Genomic DNA, 21,743 nt, shown 5'->3' on the forward strand with positions numbered 1-21,743 from the left:
ACCCAGGCACCATCTGGGCCCGGGGAGCTCAAAAGATATTCGGGATTGTACCGATGCCTCTTACATTACTGCATTCCAGGAGGAGATCAGACACCTCCTGCAACGAGGACAGGCTGATAACCAACGGGGTGTGGGCGGGGCAGTGATTATTTCAGCAACAGCCACTAAATTTCCCTCCTGTGGGGACCTCACTCACAGAGCACCCCAGAGCTCGCTGCTCTGGAGTGATTTACTGTTAGATAGACATGAAGCTGCTGCAAGGAGCTGCTCAGGCATTTTGGGGGTAAAACAAAGCAAACAATGAGAAGAAGGAGCTCCTGACGCAGTGCAGCTGTTGGAGGCAGGCTACATGGCAGAAGGGCTGCCCTGTTACCCCCCTCCCCATGCTGATACTCTCCAGGAAAAATCTGGCTCCTGTCACTTCGGCAGAGGTTTATTTTTAGAAGGTTTAATAATGACCATGGTGTGTCTGTCACTCACTCAAAATACAGAACCTTTATTTGCGTTTATAGCGAAGATTAAATATAAAACTGACTGTGCTCCAGCTGGCTCCTGCACCAAATTTCTTTGACACCAGCAACATCCAAAGCAATAAAGCCACCAGCCAGGTGGCAGGTTTACAGCTCCTGTAAATGAAGCACAGACATGGCTAGGCATTTCAAGGGGTGACCTCCCCAGCACAGGCGGTCATTGAAGCTCACTCTAAATGTGGCTGAGGCATCCCTGCAAGGGTAATGCTGTGGCTGACCAGGACAGCGTCCCCTTGCTCCGGGATGACCTCGCACAAAGGCATGAGGCTTATCAGCCAGCATCTGCTTTGGAGACCCAATTCTCCAGCTAAGGAGGGGAAGAAATAGGTAAGGAAAGCGTGGTGGGGCAGAAAGCCCTGAAGCATGAGTCCCATGGTGGACTGACGAGGACAGAGCATATAGAGCTAATGCAGCCTGGAGCAAATGCCTGGAGAAGATGACTTCAGGGGCCTCTGGAGATGGGAAAACCAACCCAACCCCTTCCACCTCTACCTCTGCATACTCCATGGTACACAAGATTGTACTGATGAAGGAAGGAGTGCCCATGCTTTGGGCAGAAAGAAGAGGAGCTCTCCAAGGCAACAAAGCTCTCCCAACTAATGCCACATGAAAAAGGGGTTGGATTTGGTTTTGGTCAATTCCAGTAGAATGTGGAAAGGAAGAAGATAGAGTTGAACGTAGATGGAGAGAAAACATGTTCAGAAGGTGCTTCTAGAAGAAAGGCAAGTAGAGTATAGGATCGTAGAATCATTAAGTTTGGAAAAGACCTCTGAGGCCATCCAGTCCAACTGTCCACCTACTGCCTGCTAAACTGTGTCCCTAAGTACCACATCTACACGTTTCTTAATGTTAAAGCCTGGAGTGCCCGCGGACAAACGACTTTAAAAACACACTCCATTTGTTCCTCAAGTGTCTGCTACAGTGCAGGGTCACCCAAGTCCAAAGTTTTATACCTTCAAGCCATGAATACCCTTAGGAAACCACGGTGCAGGGCCTGGTAATAACACAAGCCACTTGAATGAACTAATCTGAAAAAAATATATATATACTCTGTACCACAATTACAGGTAGAGAAGGTATTTGAGGCGTTTGGTAAACATGCCAAATAATAAATACAGTTATTCAGTCAGCAAACAGCTGCATGATTATAAATAGGAAAATTGACCTCAGCCCGAAGCCAGCTGAGACCCAACACCGTACGTTTATTAAGGAGTGATTTCTTTTTTCTGCCTTTTTTTTTATTTGGAGGGACGTTGGAAGTATTTTGCCCACTCTTTATTTTAGGAAGGTGAAATGTCCCTGGTGGATTTCAGAAGCTAACCTCTTGGGTATGCGTTTTCCATGCCAAGACACTGAGTCACGAATAGATCGGAGGAAGAAGTGTCAAATCCAGACAGGGGATAACATGGCTGTGATTTAGTAGCCAGCTCAGTCTGCTAATAACCACACAGCCCGCTCCCGTGCCCTCAGCCTCACTGAGAGCTTTGCTTGCTGCCACTTTCACATGCTATTTGCTTATTGCTTGGGGTAAAACTTATCCACACCTATTCCATTCTGAATGACTGTTTGTGCCCTGGCCAAACCCGGGCTTGGGGAGCTGCTAGCAGCTGCACAGCGCCGTCATTCCTTCTCTGTGCCCTATGGAAGCTAACAGTCTCTAAGCACGTCTGCTGGACCCTTGGGCTTGCAGGGACACTTCTCTGCTCTCTGTTCATGAAGCTACAAGTATCGTTTTTTATGTATTTGTCCACTTACAAGTCTGAAGCATTATTGTGATGTAGCCCTGAGGAACATATCCTCTGCCATGCATGGGCATTTTTATCTGGTGCTGCTAAGCTGGGTGCAATTTTCAGGCATGGGGCTGATTCTGCCTATTGCTGCTTTGGGGAATGAAGGCAGCATGAAACAAAGCAAAGAGCCATTGTGATCCTTAGGGATGCTGGCGTAGTATACAGCATCTATGGGGTCTGGATCTGTAGGGATACAGAATCTATGGGGTCAGGATACTGAGTAGTCCCAGTTGTTTGACCGAAGAAGTTTCTGCCTCCAACTGCTCATCCTGCATCTGCCAGATCCAAGGGGTGGGTTGTCTGTCTGGGAACAGGAGCATTGTCACGGCCAGCAGGTGACTCTGGTGGGTCTTAGCATCAGATTGCTGGCCCCAACCATGAATCTGACCCTCATTATAGGCAAGATCATCAGGGTGCTTCACACAGCATCTCTAGGGCAGCTGTTCCATGGCTCTTCTGGTATTCTTCTGCTGGGATGTTCCTGCGGGCAAATGGGGATGGAGCAGGATGAGGGGAGTGTACGAGAGATGGATGGGGGTGGAAGGAGGAGGGCAGGGATCTGCAAAGGGACAGGGGGGAGAGAAGGCGAGAGCACAGGAGTGAAAGGGTGAGAGGGAAGGAGGTGCTGAGAAGGGAGAAGTTGGGATGGGGAAAGAGGTTCTTATTTCCAAGGCAAAATCAGAGAGGGAAGAGAGGAGGCAGTGAGAAGTCAGAAGAGGAGAAGAGGAAATGAGCACAGCGGTGGGCTTGGGGGACTTGCTTTCCTCCTGCCCCCGATTTACCAGCCCTCAGCCAGCATTGCTCAGCTCTGTGTGCACAGTGGGTTGCCAGGTGCTGCACTGCGAGGCTTTGAGTCACCCAGACCATCAGCATCCCTCGCTGTGTGCCCGGGGGAGCAGCGTGGGCTGGAGCTGGGGCAGCGTGGGGCTGAGGGTCTGCAGTGAGTTCCCCTGCCTCAACCCACAGCTTCACGAGGAGCTGCCACAGGAACAGCCTCACTCCAGAATCCCGTTTTTCCCCTCTCTTGTTCAGCCGTTCTCTTCCCCCTCCTCCTTTTCTTTGTCTGCTAATGCACAACAGATGGGAGGAAATGCCATTTTAAATGCCACAGCATCCTGATGAAATGTGATGGGTTATGGCAATCTCAGATGAATCATGGCATTGTTTTGTGTACATGGCTCCGCTGTGGCTCGGCCTCGCTCAAGCAACTCTCTGCCTCCCGCTTCCCAAACACAATTAGGGTCATTTTAGGCATCCACCAGCAGCAGGTGCCCTCCAGGATCTGGCTGTCCAAGTAACATTAGCTAACTAACCAGCCACACTTGTGAAGGCAAAGCTGAGCCCACTGCAACATCTACTCCAGGCTGCCTTTGGTTACAGAGGGATTATACATTACGCCACATTCCCACATTGCATTTATAGGATTTCTACGCAGGGTGCAGGAACTCTGTCCCCAGGAATGGGATCGGCACAGCAGAGCCATCCTCACCAGCTCCAGCTTCACCTGTGGTCCCTTTGGGGATCTGGGCCGTGTCCCCATGCCTGTCCCTTGGCCCCATGGCCGTGCTGCTGGGATGGGAATGCAGAGCCAAACCCAGGGGCTGTGATGTGGTCTCCTGCTGCTGGGGTTTGCTGGGGATGGTCGGGTCGTTCCGCCTAAGCAAGCAGACCGACATCAAATAATATTGACTCAGTCACTGCCAGATGAGAAACAGCAGTTCAGAAGTGAAAAAATAGATCTGTATCTACGCATATCCCAATGGCTCCATTACTGGAACCAATAGACCCAGCCCTGTTAGCTTCAAACTAATTAATTGTGGAAAAAAAAGTCACCTCTAAACCTACAGAATATAAAGCAGCCTTTTAGTCTGTGTAGCTGGAAGAACAGATTTGAGAACTCTAATGAGCAGAAGACGTGGCATTAAAATTTGGTTGCAATATGCTTAATCTTCACAATCTAGATGGGAAATACATCACTGGGTGTATCCAACTGCTTGTGTGCCTACTGGCACGGCAGCAGTAAACCATAGAATTCCTCGTTTCTCTCTCAGATCTATGTCGATGGAGAGAGCAGAAGGGCTGTTAGGATGAACTCCCCCCTCCCAGCCCTGCTCAGGGCCAGCTGTAAGCATAGCCCCGCTGAAAGCCCTGGCAGCCCCGAGGTGAGTGCAGCCAACACCAACACTGGGGGCAGCCCCACTGTGTTTACCCAGATTGCAGCAGCTCTACCTGGAAGGAGTGGGACAGGGGCTGTGTTTGCGTTCCTGAAGCCGGAGCTTTGGGGGATTATTTTTCCCCCGCCAGGCATTCCTCTGCTGCTTTAACTCATGTCAAAAGCCGTGCGGCAGGAAAAGGAGGGGATGGAGGGAGCAGCGTGGGGTGGGGAGCAGCTCCGTTGGGATGTACCCCATGCTGCCTCCATCTGCGTTGTCCAGATGGATTTCTGTGTACCTGAAAAGCTCCAGTTTCGTGCAGGAACAACACATACACACGGGTCGGACAGCCATCTCCAGCCTCTCCTGGGGAACTGCAGAGAGATCCTTGCCTTATCTTGCTCGAGGGTTATTGCAGTAAAGGGATTTATTGTGGCCACTGAGCCAAAAAATGTACACAGAGATTCCACCGAAGCACATATATATGTTTCTCTTGGAAGCGGACAGAACTCCAGTATGCAGAAAAGCCCTGAGCTGTTGTTAATCTCTGGGGTTTTATCCAAGTTTCTTTAGAAACTTGGACATCATCACAATGGCTTTCAGATAGAGCCGAGTGAGCCTCCCTCCGCCTTTGATTTCCTCTCTGAGATCTGAGTGGGTTGGGAATTGGGTGGGACATTTCCAGCCAACATCAGCCCCTGTAGCCACAAGAGGGTGACAGAGTCCCATTGCGCGGTGGTGGCTTTGGACAAAGCAGAGATGTCCCCATCTCAGACAGGACACGGCCCATTGGGGACCGAGCTGCCCTCGGGTGACCAGAGGCTCTTGGAAATCCTTGCTGGAGGCTTCGCTGGCTGGAAATGGGAGCCTGGTGCTGGGAAGCTGAGGAGTTTTTTTCCACCTGGTTTCAGTTAGCATTGGTGCTGGCATCAGCAACGTGTTCCCATTGCCAAAAGAGGGGAGAATTCCCAACCATTGCTGCAGCAGGCAAGGAAAGAAACCTCACCCTTGCTCCCTATTGGTGGTCTAATGCAAATCCCACGTTTCAGAGTAATTCTGGAAAAACAGAGAGCTCAGTAAATGTCCAAAGGCAAAGCAATGCTGCCCTGCTCCTCCTGGCTGCTGGGGCTTGGGGACGCACCCTGCCTTTGGACGAAGGGAAAAGAGGAGAGGGAGGAAGAGAAGGTGCTCAGGGAGGAGGCAATGGCCTTTCTGTTCCCACAGTGCCCACCCGTGCTGCTGACCTGCTGCTGGCTGTGGCCTTGGAGCTGGAAGTTGCTCCATACATCCCTTTCAAGCTCCTGCTGTCCAGGTGCTCATCCCAGGTGCATCCTGCAAAGCCCCTGTGCTTGGGATTCCCATAGTGTTTTGTCCCCATGGGCAGCCCAGGGCAGATCCCAGCCCCTGTGGCCTTCCATGGGGGAAGCAGCAGTTCCATTGCCCACCTCTGTCTCCTCTCCTGACTTCCATCCAAGGCATCCCCAAGTGAGCAACACAGATAGGGGGCTTCTTGCACAGCCATCTCTGCATTTCTGCTTTTACAGCAGCCACCCGAGGCAACATCTGAGACAGAAGATTAAAGTGCTCTGGGTTGCTTCCAAGGCTAAATCTCATCCTCCACCACCCCAGGAGGCCGGGGCAGCGGGTGTGGGCTTGATGACATCTCCGGCGCTGATCTCCAGCCAGCTCCCTCCTAACCCCATCCAATGCTGGGCTGGAAACGCCTGCAGAGCACCAGACAGGAGGGCAGCCCTCATCCTATCTGCTGCTGGGTGGGAGCTCACTGTGTCACTGGGATCAGCTGCTTTCCCACAGTGTGTGGTTGGATCTCACTCTGGTGCGTGCACCGGTGTGTGTACCAGTAGGGTATAGCAGGAGGGAGGGAGATGATCTGCAGCAGTGCATGCACCAGGAGGGTGTAGCAGGAGGGAGAATTGCACCAGTGCATGCACCGATTGAGTACATCAGGAGCATTTGCTCAGATGGAAAAGGGGCCAATCACACCCCTGGGAGCTTTGGGGTGTGCGTGGGGACCAGGCATTGCAGGGACATGGGGTGCAACGCTGTATGGCTGTGATAGGGAAGGAGGACGTGCATTCAGGGGCATGGGCTCTCCTCGAAGCTGCAGTGTATACTCCAAGGAGATTTTTATTTTCTCTTCAAATACTAGAAGTAATTAGATGCTGCTTATGAGTAATCACTTGGACTAAACAGTCTGGTTTCGTTTAAAGTGGTCGGTGTGAAACGCCGCGCGATTTGTTTGGACAAAAAACTAAGAAGGGCTCCTTTGAGCCTCCCTGGAGCCGCGGTGGGGAAGTGGGCAGAGGTGGGGCAGACCCACTCCTTCCCCAACCTGTGCCCTGGATGCACTATAAAGGCTTCCCCAGGGAAGAAAACATCGCCCCGGTCTGCGGGCAGAGCCGTAGGGATGAAAGAGAGGAGCAACGCTCTTCGCAAGGCAGAACCTTGAAAGCCTACAGCCAACCTTAACGACCGAGTTGCGACACGCTGAGTTTTACAGTCCTCGGTGCAAACGGTGACAGTAAATCCTCAGCTGGCTCCAGCCGTGAAGCTGCCCCCGACACCACTAAAATCCCTGCAAAGTTCTTGTTGACTTTGGCCGTGTCAGCGCCGCGCTCCATTGCAGCACACGGTGTTAATGGCAAAGAGATTTTCGAGGCCTCAGCGGCGGCGGGGCTGCCGTTCTGCCCGCTCCAGAACCAACAGAGGGCATCTGCCTGTCCCCTGTGTGCTGTCCTGGGGCAGGATCCCAACCCCAGTCTCAGATCCTGGGCTGAACTGCACCCTCTGCTCTCGTTCCTGGGAGCTGAGTATGGGCTTTACCTTTTTATTTATAGGATTGGGTTTGGCTCCGGGCGGTTTTTATCTCGACTAACGTGTCGCTTTCGAAGCCCTATTATTAGCGATCTTGTATAGCTTCAGGATTACTGCAGATCACAATGAATCACCCTCTGCAGCATTGATATAGGTACTCTCAGCCTCCCGACAACCGCCCTGCACGTGACGGGGAGCAGAAAACCCCCAGTGGCAACGGGTGGGATGGAGATACGGGCACAGCGTTGCAGATCCCGCGCCTACAGCCCAAGAAGGGATTTGTTTCTAGTAGGAATGTTCAGGAAAACATAGCCAAGGGCTAATAATGAGGGTTTTCTGCCTGCAGCAGTGCAGGAGATGATGTATCCCTTCGTCCCCTTAACGGTGGCAGCCCACCACGGTTGGGTTCACTGCCTTCTGCTCGGTCACCGCTGCTCTGTGCTGGACACACGGGTGCTTTCCCTGCTGCCCGCATGGGGTTAAAAACGCCTCCCCCACCCTGCTGCACCAGGGGGCTGCCCCACAGACATCCTTACGGTGCCCAAACCTCCTCCTCTTGCAGGGTTTAGCTGCAAATGAGAAGTGCCGAAGAATCACTCCTCGAGCTTTCCACTCGAGTGAAACGCTCCCTGAGAAACACAGCTGATGGAAACTTGGTTTTCTCCTCATTGTTTTGCTCTGTTTCCCATTCAGGAGGGAGGAATCCAACCTCCAGAATGCGCTCCGGGCTGACAGAGCTCACCGCACAGCGATGAGAGAGGAAGCTCTGCTGGCCTTCGGGCATGGCTAACACCGCAGCACAGCAATCCCTTGGTCAGGGTCCAGAGCTCTGCCAGGTCTCCGGGTTTCAATGAGGACCTTCTGCTCTGACTCATGCCTGGGAATCATCATCCTCAGCAGGGCGGCTGCGTCGCAGTGCCGGGGCGGGGGGAGCTCCATCTCTGCGTACTGTGCCTTCCACCCCAACAGGACGGCCCTGGGCACCCCGTGTCTTCGAAGAAACTTCAAAGCAACAGCATGGCACCTCCTGCTAGCGGGGAGTGCTTGATGAATAATAGAATGGACCCACCCACTCTCACTTTAATCTGTCATGTTCTATGGAAATTAAGCCTTTCTCTTACAAGCAGGCAATTTGCGCTCTTGGCATCTCCAGCGAGAGCGAGCTCTCAGCTCTTCTGCTGGGTTATTGATACCTTTTGTATAGAGCAGTGCAGTGCCTAATTGGGCTCTTTGCCTATTCCAACATGCTTCCAGCAAGCAGAACCTACAGCAGCCCTTAGCAGAAAGCAGCTCATGGTGCTATGGGGAGAAGTAGGGCACGATGAAAACACATCCTGGGCAAACAGGCACCGCTCCCCTCGTGGCTCGCAGGTGCAAGCCCTGCTGGCGCACACAGGTGTGTTTTCCTTGCTCTGATCTGGGCCAGGGCTATAAACAAGCAGGCAATCCCTGAGCAAGAAAGGGCTCCTTGTGCGCTGCAAGCACTTGTGCCAAGCTGGGGGAGTGTGGGGATTTTATGCCCCTCCTTTCCCGTGTGTTAGGAAGGCATCTCGCTGCTGGACCTTGCATCCCTGCCAGCCAGAACGCAGCTCTTTGAAGAGGCTGCACTTGGAGGGAAGGATGGAAAGGGCTGGAGGGAGCTGGGGGTGCCCGCAGCCGTGGGAGGGAGCGTGGCACTGCAGTAGGTGGGGCTGCATCCGTGCCCAGGCGGTGCAGGGAAGAATTGTGCCTTTTCATGGAGCTGGGTGAGGCTGGAGGCGATGCCTGCGCCCTGCATGCTTTGAGGAGTTGGGGGCTGCTGCGTGTCCTGTGAAAATCTGCCTCAGGAATGAGGGTGGGGAGTCCAAAACCAATAGGTGGGGGAAATCGGTGCCAGGGTCACACTGCAGCAGGGCCAGAAAGCAGCTATGTTAAATGCTTAAATCTTTCCTTCTGCCCCTTTGGGTCCTTCTCTGCTTCAAAGGGGTTCGGAGGCCAGGGAACTGCTGTTTGTCATTATTATTGGTGTTATTGTAAATGAAGTTTGACCTTCTGGCAGGATGAAGGTCAAAGCAAAATCCACCCAAGGAACTTTAACCAGGAGAATGGATGGGACAAGGCACAAACCACCTACCCACAGCATCCTCCTTCCCAACCAAAGCTGCCCTATGCAGGTGGGTTCCTTACCCATAACCCATCCCTCCTTCAAAGCCTGCTGCCCTTGCACCATGCGCCCACAGTGATGTGTGGGTGGGACATCTCCAAGTCGTGTCAGTTGGGACATCTCCAGCACCATCATGGGCTACAAGGGAGAGCCTGGCTTGTGCAGGGCTGGATTTGGGGTCTGGAAATCCATGCCTGGGGCAGGAGGGAGAGCAGCCAAGTGGAGTGGAAAGCTTGCTGTAAGGCATGGAAGGAAGGAGCCACACCAAACCCATAGGCTCCTATCCAGCTCATCAGCTCTTCAGTGTGAGCATGCCAGTCATTACAGAGGGGAGGGAAGGAGAAGGCGACGAGCAGCAGTGCACAGAGCTGGGAGAAGGGAGGGATACTGTGAGGGAGTGGGGCCGATGGGTTGGGGTCTGCCGGAGGAAAAGAGATGTGAGCAGGAATGTTTAACTGATTTCAGAAGAGAACCTGCAGTCATTGAGATGTATCACCGGGGCTGAAGAACAGAAGAAGAATTCCTTACCCTGAGACAAGCTGATTCTTATGTAAGGATTTTACTTGTTTTGGTGGTGCCAGGCGGCCGGGAGAGGAGCAAGGGGAGCAGCAGCATTAGGAACAAACCCCGGCCAAGCCCGGCATGCGCTGTGAGAGGCGATGGTTTACATTAGAGAAGGCTCTAATATTGTGCGATGGCCTCTAAGTGCGTTTTTATGATAATGATGATTATTTTCAACTGAGCAACTGGCAGAAGCACGGGCAGGGTATTGGAAAGGGCCATTTGAACAACATCCAGCGGTGCTGCTGAGCTCCTGCCAGAGGGACTGCTGCTGTGCTGCGGGGACTGCGCCCTGCCCCGATAGCACGCTGCTCCCCGCTGCTGTAACCACCCTTGCTGTTCGGGCAACGATGAGGGTTGCATAAGCAGGAGTCAATGTCAATTTGCTGTTTTCTCCTCCCTCGATTCCAGCTTCCAGGGAGCAAAGGATGGTGCGTTCGGAAGCTCTGTTGACGCCCCTCTCCCAGCAGCGGAGCGCCTCTGAGCTTTTCCCTTTGCAGAGCAGCTCACAGGAGAGCGCTGCTTTCAACTCAACTCAGCCCCACACCGCCCTGTGATCCCTTCTCCCCCTCTAGACAAAATAACAAGCTCTCTCCTTTCTCAGGACCGCGTGCTCCTTTTCCAGACTTGCCTCAGCTCTTTCATCACGCCAATAAAGGGGAAAAAAAAGCCAACGCATCACACGTTGGCTGCAGAGAGCGGAAACCCTTAAACATCTGAGAGCCGGGAGTGAGGCGCTGTGATTTGCAAGGCCCCCACTGCCCCCGTCGGGTCAGATGTCTCTTGCTCTGAAGGAAGAGAGAGGGGACTTGTTAAAACCTTTCCTATTTCTCTGTCTGAGGTCCCGTTTTGGCTGTCCGGAGGCTGAGGCGTGAGCCGGGAGTGGGGCTGCCGAGGGGGCAGGGCAACGAGCCCGCGGCGTGCAAACAGATTGTGCAATATTTGCCTTGCACAGAGCTCCCATTGTGCAGCCTGGGAGTTCTGCTTTCAATAATTCCCCTGCTCATAATGCCCCATTGACGGCGAGAGAAAGGCGGTATTGAGGGCTGAGGGGGCTCCAGCTCTGAAAAGGGTTAAAAATTAAAGAAAAGGGGGGGGGGGGGGGGGGAGAAAAAAGGGGGGAAAAAAAAGGAGATTTGAGGCTTAGTTTTAAACTTTGCTGTGTGGCCCTTATGGTAAATCACGGCCGCTGAGAAGTATGCAGAGAGCTGTTTGCATAACCCGGTGTGCAGCAAATGCTCTTGGAGCCCAAACACAAGTGCGGCCGGAGCTGGAGGTGGTGGGGAGAGAAAGCAGGAAGGGCTGTGATTATTTTAATTCTTGCCCCGGGCCACATTAAATTAATAACGAAAAAATTAAAAAAAGAGCTAATATTCAAATATTTGGTTAGAGAAGCAGCTGTGCAAATGTGAGCTGCTGTGCCGGCTGCAGGGGCATCGGTCAGTGCTCACCGCCTTGTGCTGATGGCTGGAGAGCATCCCATGGACTGCTCCGGGCTGGAAAGCACCAAAAGGAGTCCCTGAAACCTTTGTTTGGTCGCTTCACCCATTGCTGCTGTAGAAGTATGGTCTCAACTGGAGAGCGTCCGTAGGCGCATGGAAGCGCTCGGTCCGGTGGGCAGAGCTGGGGGATGCTGTGCATGCTGCGATGCTGCCAGCCCTTCAGCTCTCACCCCGCAGGGTTCCCCGTTGCTGTGGGCTGGCAGAACCACCTGGGCAGATGCAGGACCGAAGCGGCTGAGGGCTTGGACCGAGAATGCCAACATCAGCAGCTGCAGCCAGGCGGGCTGCCAGGGGAATCCTCCCTGTTGTGCAATGCTGGAGCTCTCCAAGGAAGCTCCCAGCCCTTGAGACATCTGGGAGCGAGACCGGGCAAGTGACTGCCGTGAATTCCCAGCAGTGAGAGGGGTGGCTACAGGCCCTGAGCACTTTTTCCATGTGTGGACCTTGTGATGCATTAATCACCCCCAGAGCAGCGTCGCTGCCAGCTGCAATCGTCCCGACCTGAACCTTAGAGCTCTCATTTCTTCCTCTTCCTCCTCCTTCCCAGCTGCTCCCATCTCCTGTCTCCAGCCATCCCAGCAGGACTGCTCTGAGGGCACCATTTATGCACGTTGGGTGTTAAGAAAATCTGACACAGGCTGCCCAGGGAGCCGGGGGGTCACTCTGCCTGGAGGTGTTCAAGGGGTATGGAGATGTGGCACTGAGGGATGCAGTCAGTGGGATGGGTTGGGGTTGGACTCAGGGATCTTAGAGGTGTGTGGGAACACTTCCTTCCTGAGCAGCACCCTTCCATCAAGTCCAGTTGTTTTCTACAAAGAGGGAATTATTTGAAGCTGAGGAATTCAGGGGAGAGCGGAGAGACGTGCGGGAGGAGAGCAGTGCAAAGGGGAGTGGAGAAGGGAGGAGAGGAGCAGCAGAAGGAAAGAAAGATGAACTGATGAACCCCCTGGGATTAATCAAACCTTGCTGAAGGGTTGCAGGGAAAGGCACAGCCAAGTGCCAAACATCCCCACTTCGGTGCCCCAGCATGCCTAATGTGGGGTGGTTGGGAGACGTGGGTTGGGAGGGTTATGGGCACGGGGGAGAGGACAGTGTTTGGGGCAGAGAATGTGGGGACAGCCCAGGGAGGTGATGCGGAGGAGGAGAGCCCAAGGAAAGGGGTATGCAGGGGAGGGGATGTGGAGGGGCCGAGAGAGCCAAGCCCAGGGGAACACAGCAGGGGGAGGCCCAGGGGAGAGGATGCGGGGATGGTGGAGGGACCTGGCAGAGGGAAGCCTGGGGGAGGGAGGAGTGAGTGGGGGGCCCACAGAGGGGAGTGGAAGGGAGGGCATGGGGGGGGGGGGGGCTCAGATGGAAGGGGACAGGACAGGGGGCCCCACAAAGGGGAGCCATCTGGCTCAGCTGCTCCTCAGAGCTAACACTCTGCAGAGCCATCCCAAAGCCCACACTGAGCCTCTGCCACTGCAGCCCTGCAATCCTAAAGTCAGACACGGGGGGTGCATGCGTTGGGGGGACATGCTGGGTTGCACTGTGTGTTGGGAGCCCTCTGTTCCCGTCCACACAGGGGACATAATGGTTCCGAAATGCTCACCTGGATCTGCTGTGTGCTGTGAGCAGTGTGTGCTTCCAAGCCCCCTGTCCTGTGCCAAGTCCTGCCGTAAGGAAGGTTGAGGAGAGAGGTGCGTGCCATGCACAGTGCTGTCCTGATCCCTCATGGATGCAGACCCTGCAAAAGGAATTACACAACAGCGTCTGTCTCAGCTCTCCCAAGACTCCCCCAAAGCCCCGAGGAAACAATGTGACCCCTTGTCCCAGCACCCTATGACCAGATCAGCACTTTTTATATGGGCAGGGACCCCTATTTTACACCAATCCCTGCCCTGGGCTGGCTGCGACCATGGCAGTCACAGTCCCTCTATACCTCAGTTTCCCCACGTACAAAACGGGCGCAGCAGTCCCCATCCCATCATACACATACATACACAATTATCAGCACGCCCTGCAGTGGCCTGCTTAACACTGGAGACGTCCCAACAAGTTTCTGCAGCTCTCCTTCGCCCTCTCGCTACCCGCATGGGGCCGGATGGGTGCTGGGGGCTGCGGGTCGGGGCTGAGCATCGCACCGCAGGGGCCGTGCCGTGGAGAGGCGGGCAGCCCCGCTTAGGACCCCGCACGCTTTGGGTTTTCCCAGCTTTTTCCCGGAGTCGCTGAGCGAACGGGGAGGGGCCGAGCTTGCGGCTCCCCATAAACCTGGACGCTGCGCCCGCGGTCCGGGCAGATGTGTGGACTCACAGCGTCCCTCGGAGGCTGCGTCCCCCTCCCCTCACCCCCTATGCGTCTCTGCGCAGCCCTTCTGCCCTCCCCACAGCGCTGAGTTTCCAGACCGGGAAAGACTTTGGGAAAAGAGAGAAGGAAAGAAAAGAAAAGAAAAGAAAAGAAAAGAAAAGAAAAGAAAAGAAAAGAAAAGAAAAGAAAAGAAAAGAAAAGAAAAGAGAAGAGAAGAGAAGAGAAAAGGAGGGGGAAAAAAAAGCCATGGTGGTGTGGGCTGGTCGAGAAATTCTTCGGGAGAGGACGGTGAGAAAAGGACACAGCGGCTGTTCCCCAAAGGGTGAGGACGGGAGCGCGGCGCCGCTGGGCTTGAACTTTAGCACCCTCTTCTGCGGGAGTGGAAGTAAAAGGATCGGCTCATCCTGAGCCAACACGGCGCTGGGGCGGAGGGGAAGGCGGCCGCTCACAGCGGAGTGGGTTTTCTGTGCTGCTTTGGAAAGAAATAACAGGGAAAGGGGAAAAAAAAAAAGAGAGGCGCGTTGAGGAGCCAAAGAGTGCTCGTAGCACCCGTCGAGTTGCTCCGGGGCTGTTCCTAAGCACCGCGCGAGGCCAGGAAAGCCGTGCGTGTGCGTTTGATTGGAGCGGCGCGATGCTTGTTTTCTTTTGACTGATCGCAACGCAGCCCCGCCGCGCCGGGCTCTTTGTGTGCGTGTGAGTGTGCCTCGATGGGAGCTCGTCCTGCAAGACTCCCACCCGCCGTCCCCTAAGCTGGGGGCCGTCCGAGGAGGGAACACCCCCACGTGTCACTGTGATGCCGGGGCTGTAGGTCGCTCTGTGGGCAGCGCACACCGCTCCGGGATGGCTGTGTACGCCCTCACCGGCTTCTCGCTGGTCAGCCTGCTCAGCTTCGGCTATTTATCCTGGGACTGGATGAAGCCTGGCTTGGTGGCCGACGTGCCCACGGGTCCCATGGAGAAATCACTGCCTCCTGCCTTCGCCCGCCCGCCGCACATCATCTTCATCCTGACTGATGACCAGGGCTACCACGACGTCGGGTACCACGGCTCTGACATCCAGACGCCCACCTTGGACAGGTTGGCAGCTGAGGGTGTGAAGCTGGAGAACTACTACATCCAGCCCATCTGCACGCCGTCCCGCAGCCAGCTGATCACCGGCCGGTAAGCCCCCATAGCTCATTCCTATACGGGACCTCTCCTCTCCTATAGCTCTGCGAGGCTCAAGCCCCGCTCGTCGCAAGGCAGACATCCCAATATATTGGTAGATATCACTGCTGGAGTTGGACTCCTGATGGATCCCTTCCCGCTTGGGTTATTCTGTGATTCTGTGCTGGAGATCCTCTGGAGGAAAGAGTCTTCCTGGCACTGTTGGGTAAAGAGTTGGTTTTTGCGTGGTTTTGTAATAGGACGTGGCAGGTCACCAGCAGTGAAAATGTTCTTGGGCAACCAAAGTCACTGTGGGAAAAGGCAGTCCCTGCCCGTGAGGTCCTCTGGTGGTGGGGTGAGGTGTCTCCGTGTGGATGACACTGCAGACTTTGGGTTGGTTTCTTCTCACATGGGAATTGGCCGCTGGGCTGTCGGGTGGAAGGATGCTCCCCTGCACTGCTAGCTCTCCCTTGGGCCACGCTTTTCCTGCTGCTCACTCAGTACTGCATTGAGCAGGGCAGGGTGGGTGGGAGGCTGCTCCATCCTATTGGGCACACTCTGGTCTCCTGGTCATGGGCTCTTCAGCCTCCTGGGACTTTTGGGGCTTTCCCTGGAATAGAACTGGGATGGTTTCCCTGCCATGGTATGATTTCCCAGCACTTTCCGTAGGAGGCAGATTAATCAGCATCCCTTGTTGAGGTGGTGGCTATGGATGTGGTCACCTACTGCCAGGGGTGGTGGAGCTCAGTGGGGTCCAGGCAAAACCCTCTCTCCTCTCTCCTGGTGGCTCCAGAGGGAGCTCAGGCATCTCTGGGGCATGCAAAAGAGGATGAGGATACATCTGCACTCAGGCCTCAAATTGCACCAGGGGAAGTTCAGGTTGGCTATTAGGAAACATTTCTTCTCAGAAGGAGCAGTGATGCAGTGGCACAGCTGCCCAGGGAGGTGGGGGGTCACCGTCCCTTGAGGTGTTTGAGAACCGTGGAGATGTGGCACTGAGGGATGTGGTTATGGGCACGGTGGGGGTGGTGGGTTGATAGTTGGACTCATCTTTGAGCACTATTCCAACCATAGGGCTCCATGGGGAAAAGCAGAGGAGCACATGGAGCCACCTCCTTCCTGAGCCAGCACCCTTCTGTGATTCTATGATAAGGAGCTCCCTGTATCTGGCACAGAGCTTGCTCCATGGCATTGGGCTGGGTGACACAGAGAGCTGCGCATTACTGGGGTCTCCAGAACACAAACTGCCACCACGTCCCACCCGGGACTCTCATCACCACCGATTTGGCTCTTTCCCACAGGTACCAGATCCACACAGGGCTGCAGCACTCCATCATCCGCCCCCGGCAGCCCAACTGCCTGCCCCTCGACCAGGTCACCCTGCCCCAGAAGCTGCAGGAAGCCGGCTACTCCACGCACATGGTGGGCAAGTGGCACCTCGGCTTCTACAAGAAGGAGTGCCTGCCCACCCGCAGGGGCTTCGACACCTTCCTGGGCTCCCTGACGGGCAACGTGGACTACTACACCTACGATAACTGTGACGGGCCGGGAGTCTGCGGCTATGACCTGCATGAAGGGGAGAACGTGGCGTGGGACCAGAGTGGGAAGTACTCCACCTTCCTCTATGCTCAGCGCGTCAGCAAGATCCTGGCATCCCACAGCCCCAAGGAGCCCATCTTCATCTACGTGGCCTTCCAGGCAGTGCACACTCCGCTGCAGTCGCCCAAGGAGTACATCTACCGCTACCGCTCCATGGGCAACGTCGCTCGCCGCAAATACGCGGCCATGGTGACGTGCATGGATGAGGCGGTGAAGAACATCACCTGGGCCCTCAAGAAGTATGGTTATTATGACAACAGTGTGATTGTCTTCTCCACGGACAATGGTGGGCAGACGTTCTCCGGGGGAAGCAACTGGCCGCTACGGGGCCGCAAAGGGACGTATTGGGAAGGGGGTGTGCGTGGCATCGGTTTTGTCCACAGTCCTTTGATCAAGCGCAAGCGACGGACCAGCTGGGCACTGGTGCACATCACGGACTGGTACCCGACCCTGGTGAGTCTGGCCAGGGGCAACCTGAGCAACGTCCCAGGCCTGGATGGCTACAACGTCTGGCCTGCCATCAGCGAGGGGAAGGAGTCACCGCGAACTGAAATCCTGCATAACATTGACCCCCTCTACAACCACGCCAAGTACGGCTCCTTGGAGGACGGCTTCGGTATCTGGAACACGGCCGTGCAGGCCTCCATTCGCGTCGGGGAGTGGAAGCTCCTCACAGGGGACCCGGGTTACAGCGACTGGATCCCCCCGCAGACGCTGACCAACTTCCCGGGCAGCTGGTGGAACCTGGAGCGGCTGACCGACGGCTTGAGAAAATCCGTGTGGCTCTTCAACATCACTGCCGACCCCTACGAGCGCTACGACCTCTCGGAGCAGCGCCCCGACGTCGTCCGAGCTCTGCTGACCCGCCTGGTGCACTACAACAGGACAGCCATCCCTGTGCGCTACCCCGCCGAGAACCCCCGCGCCCACCCCGACTTCAACGGAGGTGCCTGGGGGCCTTGGGCCAGCGAGGACGAGGTGGAGGAGTGGGAAGGTGGTGGTGGGGACCCCCCCAAGAGTCAGGGCAAGAAGAAGAAGTGCAAGATCTGCAAACTGCGCTCCTTCTTCCGCAAGCTGAACACCAGGCTCATGTCCAACCGCATCTGAGCGGAGCGTCCCCAGCACTGACGCAGCCTGGCCAGGGTGGAGATAGAGATGGCAGCGCTATGGGGTGGGATGGAGGGAGAGGGAGGGATGGACGGGGGCTCACCCCGAACACTTCTGCTCTCGGCTGGACCAGCAGCCACAGAGAGGGCAGACAGACCAGCAGGGATGGGCAATGCAGGCTCATGGCTGTGCACAGCCCCTTCAGAACCAGACACGTTCTTCTTGAGGACCATGCAGGCTGTGAGCGTTGGCCATGGCAGCACGAGGTTGGGGGTGCGGAGCACCTGGCCAGCTTCAGCTGCTCTGGCTGCATTTTTTCCCTTGGTGTCTCTCTGTAGATATGTGTTGCTGACTTGCTACATGCTGCTGAGCAGCTGCTTGGTTTGCTCTTGATCTAGGAACTCGAGGGCTTCCCCAAATCCAAGACAATGGCAGTTGCCCATTATACTTCCCTATAGAAGGATGGCTTCCTGGCTGTGGACTCAGCCTTGGTGTGATGAGGCCCTCACCTTTGGCCATGGCTTTTCCTCTGTGCTGGCTTGGGGCGGCCAGGAGCAGCCCTGGAGCTGTGCCTGTAAGGACACGGTTGGAAGCAGTGCCCTGATGCATGCAGAGGACAAAGGGTTCTGGACAGCCCTATGCATGGGAGGCAGCTTTGCCTCAAAGGTCCCCAGTAGTTCATCCCCAGCTCTGTCTGGTTGGATCCCACGGCTGCACAGCTGGAGGCACCCCTAAGTTCCTCTCTGTTCATCCTACAACCAAGCCCAGGACAGACAGAAGACCTCAGGAAGACCTGCTCCATCACTGCAGGACGTGGAGCCCCGGGGTCACGGGGAGGGGCATCCCTTCACCCTCCCCTTTCCTGCAGGTGGGCAGGAGGTGCCACCACGTCCCCTCGCCACGGACACAGCGCTGTGCCCCCGCGCTCCCCGCGGCCGTGCGCTCTGATGGGAGCTGGCGCGGATGAAAGAGGGTAAATAGCTTTAAAAGCATTTTGGATGCACGGTGCATTTCCATTTACACAATGTGTTTTACATTTCTCCCCACAGGTTTCTCTTGGTGCAGCGCGTGTAGGCGAAGGCCCTGCTGTGAATTTTGAAAATAGTTATTTTTGTCTCTGGAAAATGAGGCCCGTTAGGACTTGTCAGCTCTTGGATGAGCAGTGTGGGCTTTTTTTTTTTTTCCCCTTTCCCCCCCCCCCCCCTCTCTTTCCTTTGCAAAATAACATTCATTTAAAATCTGTCATTGAAAGATGTGACAATTGGCAGCGCGCACACTGAATACCTTTCAATGCGCTTTCAAGCCCTGTGTGTGAGAGGGACGGGGATGGGAAGAGAATGCAATGACACGTTTGTGTTCTTTTTTTTTTTACTCTTAGCTGGATTATTTGGGGGAATTGGGATTTTCTGTAGAAACAAAGAGGAAAAAAAAAGAGCTGACAGCGAGGCATCCTGCAGGAGGGCTTCTTCTTGTAGAGATGGGAAGGAGTTTGCAGTGCTGGGGCTTTGTTGTTGGCACACCTGACCCTGCTGCTCCATCCACCCACCACCACACTGCTGGCCCAAGGGCACGTCCCCTGTGATGCCCTCCAGGACAGGACCCATAGGGCACTCAGCTCCTTCCCATCCCCTAATGCCCCGTCTCCATTCGTGGCTCATCCAGCAAGGTGCTCCGTTGGGGGAACCCAGCTCTTCACCCATCATCTGCCATTTGGCCAAGCCTCTTGGCGAGTGGTTGCCAAATCTAAGGCAGGAGGATGCTGAGAACCACACGATCATTAAGGTTGGAAAAGACCTCTGAGATCATCGCATCCAACCGTCCTGCTGTCACCCTTATTGCCCAGTAAGCCTTGTCCCTCAGTGCCACATCCACACATCGGCACGTGGGCTGAGACCCACCTGAGATCCTGGGGTGGGCAGAAGGAGCGGGGCTGGCCGTGGCAAGGCGTGTGGAGCAGTTTTCATTTCCATATTTATATAAACGCGTCCAAGTTTAGCCCTTCCTTTATTTCTTTTTTTTTTTTTTTTTAATTATTTTTTCAAAAATGGAAATTTCCATGAAAACGTGTTTGATGTTTTCTCCCAACGGTTTCAATAAGATCGCCTTGAAAACGCCCGTCTCGCCTCATCTCCAGCGCTCATCTCTGGGGCCAGTGCTGGTTTTGCACAGTCAGTCTATCCAGAGTTTGGGGTCTGGATTCTCTCTTTAAAAACAAATAAATAAATAAATATAAAGCATTCTGAATTCTAGAAGGAGGAAAAGATTGGGGGGGGAGAAGCGTTGGTTCCTGAAAAGAGGAAGAGTGGGCTGAGATGCCTCTGGGTGTTGGAGAATGCAGAGCCTGTCCCCTGTCCCACCACCGCTCACGAATGGTCCCAGTTGGTCTGGATCCAGCAGTGCAGCTTTGGACCAAGGAGAGACACGCAGCGACGTGCCAAAATCATGTGTTTTCACACCACTCGTCCCCCCTGGGAGAGCTCATGGGCTCCAGGTGGGAGAGGGTTAATGCAGCCGATGAGCGAGATGCTGCTGAAGTGGCTTTCGAGAGCACTTCGCCTTGCCGTGATGCTGCAGCACGGAGATCTGTTTACATAGGGAAGCCAAGAGCTCGCTGTCCCACTCTCGGGAGAGTGCTGTGAGCCCCAGGCTGGGAGATAGGGCACAATACGGCCCTGTGGAGGGCTGGGCAGGGGATGGAGTGGGATACGGCTGAGGATTGGCATAGGGAAGGGGATGGAAATGGGTTTGAGGTTAGGAATGGGGATGAAGATGGTGATGAGAGAGGATGGAGATGGTGTTGGATGGGATAGGATGGAATAGAACAGAGACACGACTGGAGGTTGGAAGGAGATGGAGATGGGATTGGAGATGGGAATGGAGGTGGGAAAGAGATGAGGATGGAGATGGGAACTGGGATGAGGATGGGAAAGGGGATGTGATGGGATGGAGATGGCATTAGAGATGGGATGGAATAGGGATGAGGGTCAAGTTGGGAAGGAGACAGCTATGGAGATGCTGATGGAGATGTGACGGGTCAGGCAAGCAGCAGGAAAGAGGGTGGACATCTCCCAGCAAACTGCCACCTGGGAGGACAGAAGGACACCCTGGGCACCTCATTCTAGGGAGAAGCACAGACGAGGGGCTGCATCTCATCCCAGACCCTGGGATTAGGGAAAAGGTGGCCCTGGGCCCTCCCATCTCACCAAAAGCAGTTTCTGTGTTGCTGCTGGCACAAGTGCTGGGGCCCACAGACCGTTTGCCATTTGCAAACACAACCTTAAATGTAAATCTGCTCGCCTTACCCAGGTATTTATAATCCTCACCTAAAAATAACCGAGAATTCAGCTTCCTGGAGGACAGCAACTGAGCATCCCCCAGACCCCAGCTTGTGTGTGAAACTGTCCCAGTAATTTTGGGATCCCTGCAATATGTAACTCACAGCCGTGCTTGCCATGACTGTGAGACACGGCTGCAGGCTCTGTCAGCCCATACAAGCCCCGTGCTGGCGGGTGGCCGTGCTGCAGCCCTTCTGGGATACACCGGGTCCTCCTGAGCCCCTTGGACAGCTGCCTATCCTATGCATTTGGGGCTTGGTGTGCAATCCTGAGTCAGAGCATCCTTCCTTGGGCAGGAACTGGGGAGCCCGCGCCAGGCTGCAGAAAGGAAATATCTGCATATGGAGCTGAGGGACGTGCATGGAGGCATTTGGGGAAAGGCAGGCGGGTAATGGAGAGAAGGGGATGAAGGTCTCCATCAGGTGGCCAGACCCAAGCACTGCTGGTGGCTGCATCCACCACGAGCTGTGAAGGAGCAGATTTCGGGGTGGGAAAAGAGGTTTCAGATATGGGGACGCAGCACCCATCAGTCAGCTCGGAGACAAAAACTCCCACTGAGGACAGCAGCACCAATGCCAGCACAGAGGCATCGGGGCGAGTGCTGTTCCCACTACCACTGGGGACCCCATGGCCGTGCCCCACCCATGGGTGGGAATTGGGCCCCTGCCCTCACCGCCTGGTGTGGGGATGAAAGCAGGTAATGGTGCAATTAATGGAAAAGCCATTAGGCCTTTCTCTTCCTCCCCCTCCTCTTCCT

General features: G+C 55.0%; 1 protein-coding gene and 1 long non-coding RNA gene across 5 annotated transcripts; one reads left to right on the top strand and one right to left on the bottom strand.

Moving 5' to 3' along the window:
- Positions 1–418: 418 nt before the first annotated feature.
- LOC121106738 lies at positions 419–14,522 on the bottom strand. Of its 3 annotated transcripts, none has more exons than XR_006931402.1 (3): positions 13,497–14,522; positions 13,106–13,240; positions 419–2,801 (listed from the first exon to the last, which is right to left on the bottom strand). It is a non-coding gene; the product is annotated as an uncharacterized LOC121106738 (long non-coding RNA). The 3 variants fall into 3 exon arrangements; XR_006931401.1 differs by lacking the exon at positions 419–2,801 and adding an exon at positions 11,309–12,323; XR_005839629.2 differs by lacking the exon at positions 419–2,801 and having other exon boundaries at positions 11,309–13,240.
- Positions 13,787–19,895, top strand: ARSI (arylsulfatase family member I). 2 transcript variants are annotated; one of them, XR_005839628.2, is made up of 3 exons: positions 13,787–14,960; positions 16,247–18,624; positions 18,701–19,895. XR_005839628.2 is itself a non-coding variant. In XM_004944946.5 (2 exons), the coding sequence occupies exons 1-2, from the start codon at positions 14,641–14,643 to the stop codon at positions 17,649–17,651; spliced, it is 1,725 nt and encodes a 574-aa protein (XP_004945003.2). In that variant the 5' UTR covers positions 13,787–14,640; the 3' UTR covers positions 17,652–19,895. The 2 variants fall into 2 exon arrangements, 1 of the variants encoding a protein (XP_004945003.2); XM_004944946.5 differs by having other exon boundaries at positions 16,247–19,895.
- Positions 19,896–21,743: the final 1,848 nt, after the last annotated feature.

Source organism: Gallus gallus, chromosome 13 (genome assembly GCF_016699485.2).
Source record: "Gallus gallus isolate bGalGal1 chromosome 13, bGalGal1.mat.broiler.GRCg7b, whole genome shotgun sequence".
In the NCBI taxonomy this organism is placed as follows: domain Eukaryota; kingdom Metazoa; phylum Chordata; class Aves; order Galliformes; family Phasianidae; genus Gallus; species Gallus gallus.

Excerpts from the sequence above, each read along its gene's own strand:
- ARSI (XM_004944946.5), top strand. The coding sequence starts at position 14,641 with ATGGCTGTGTACGCCCTCACCGGCTTCTCGCTGGTCAGCCTGCTCAGC. Across the intron at positions 14,961-16,246 it reads AGCCAGCTGATCACCGGCCG|GTACCAGATCCACACAGGGC; the intron begins GTAAGCCCCCAT and ends TCTTTCCCACAG.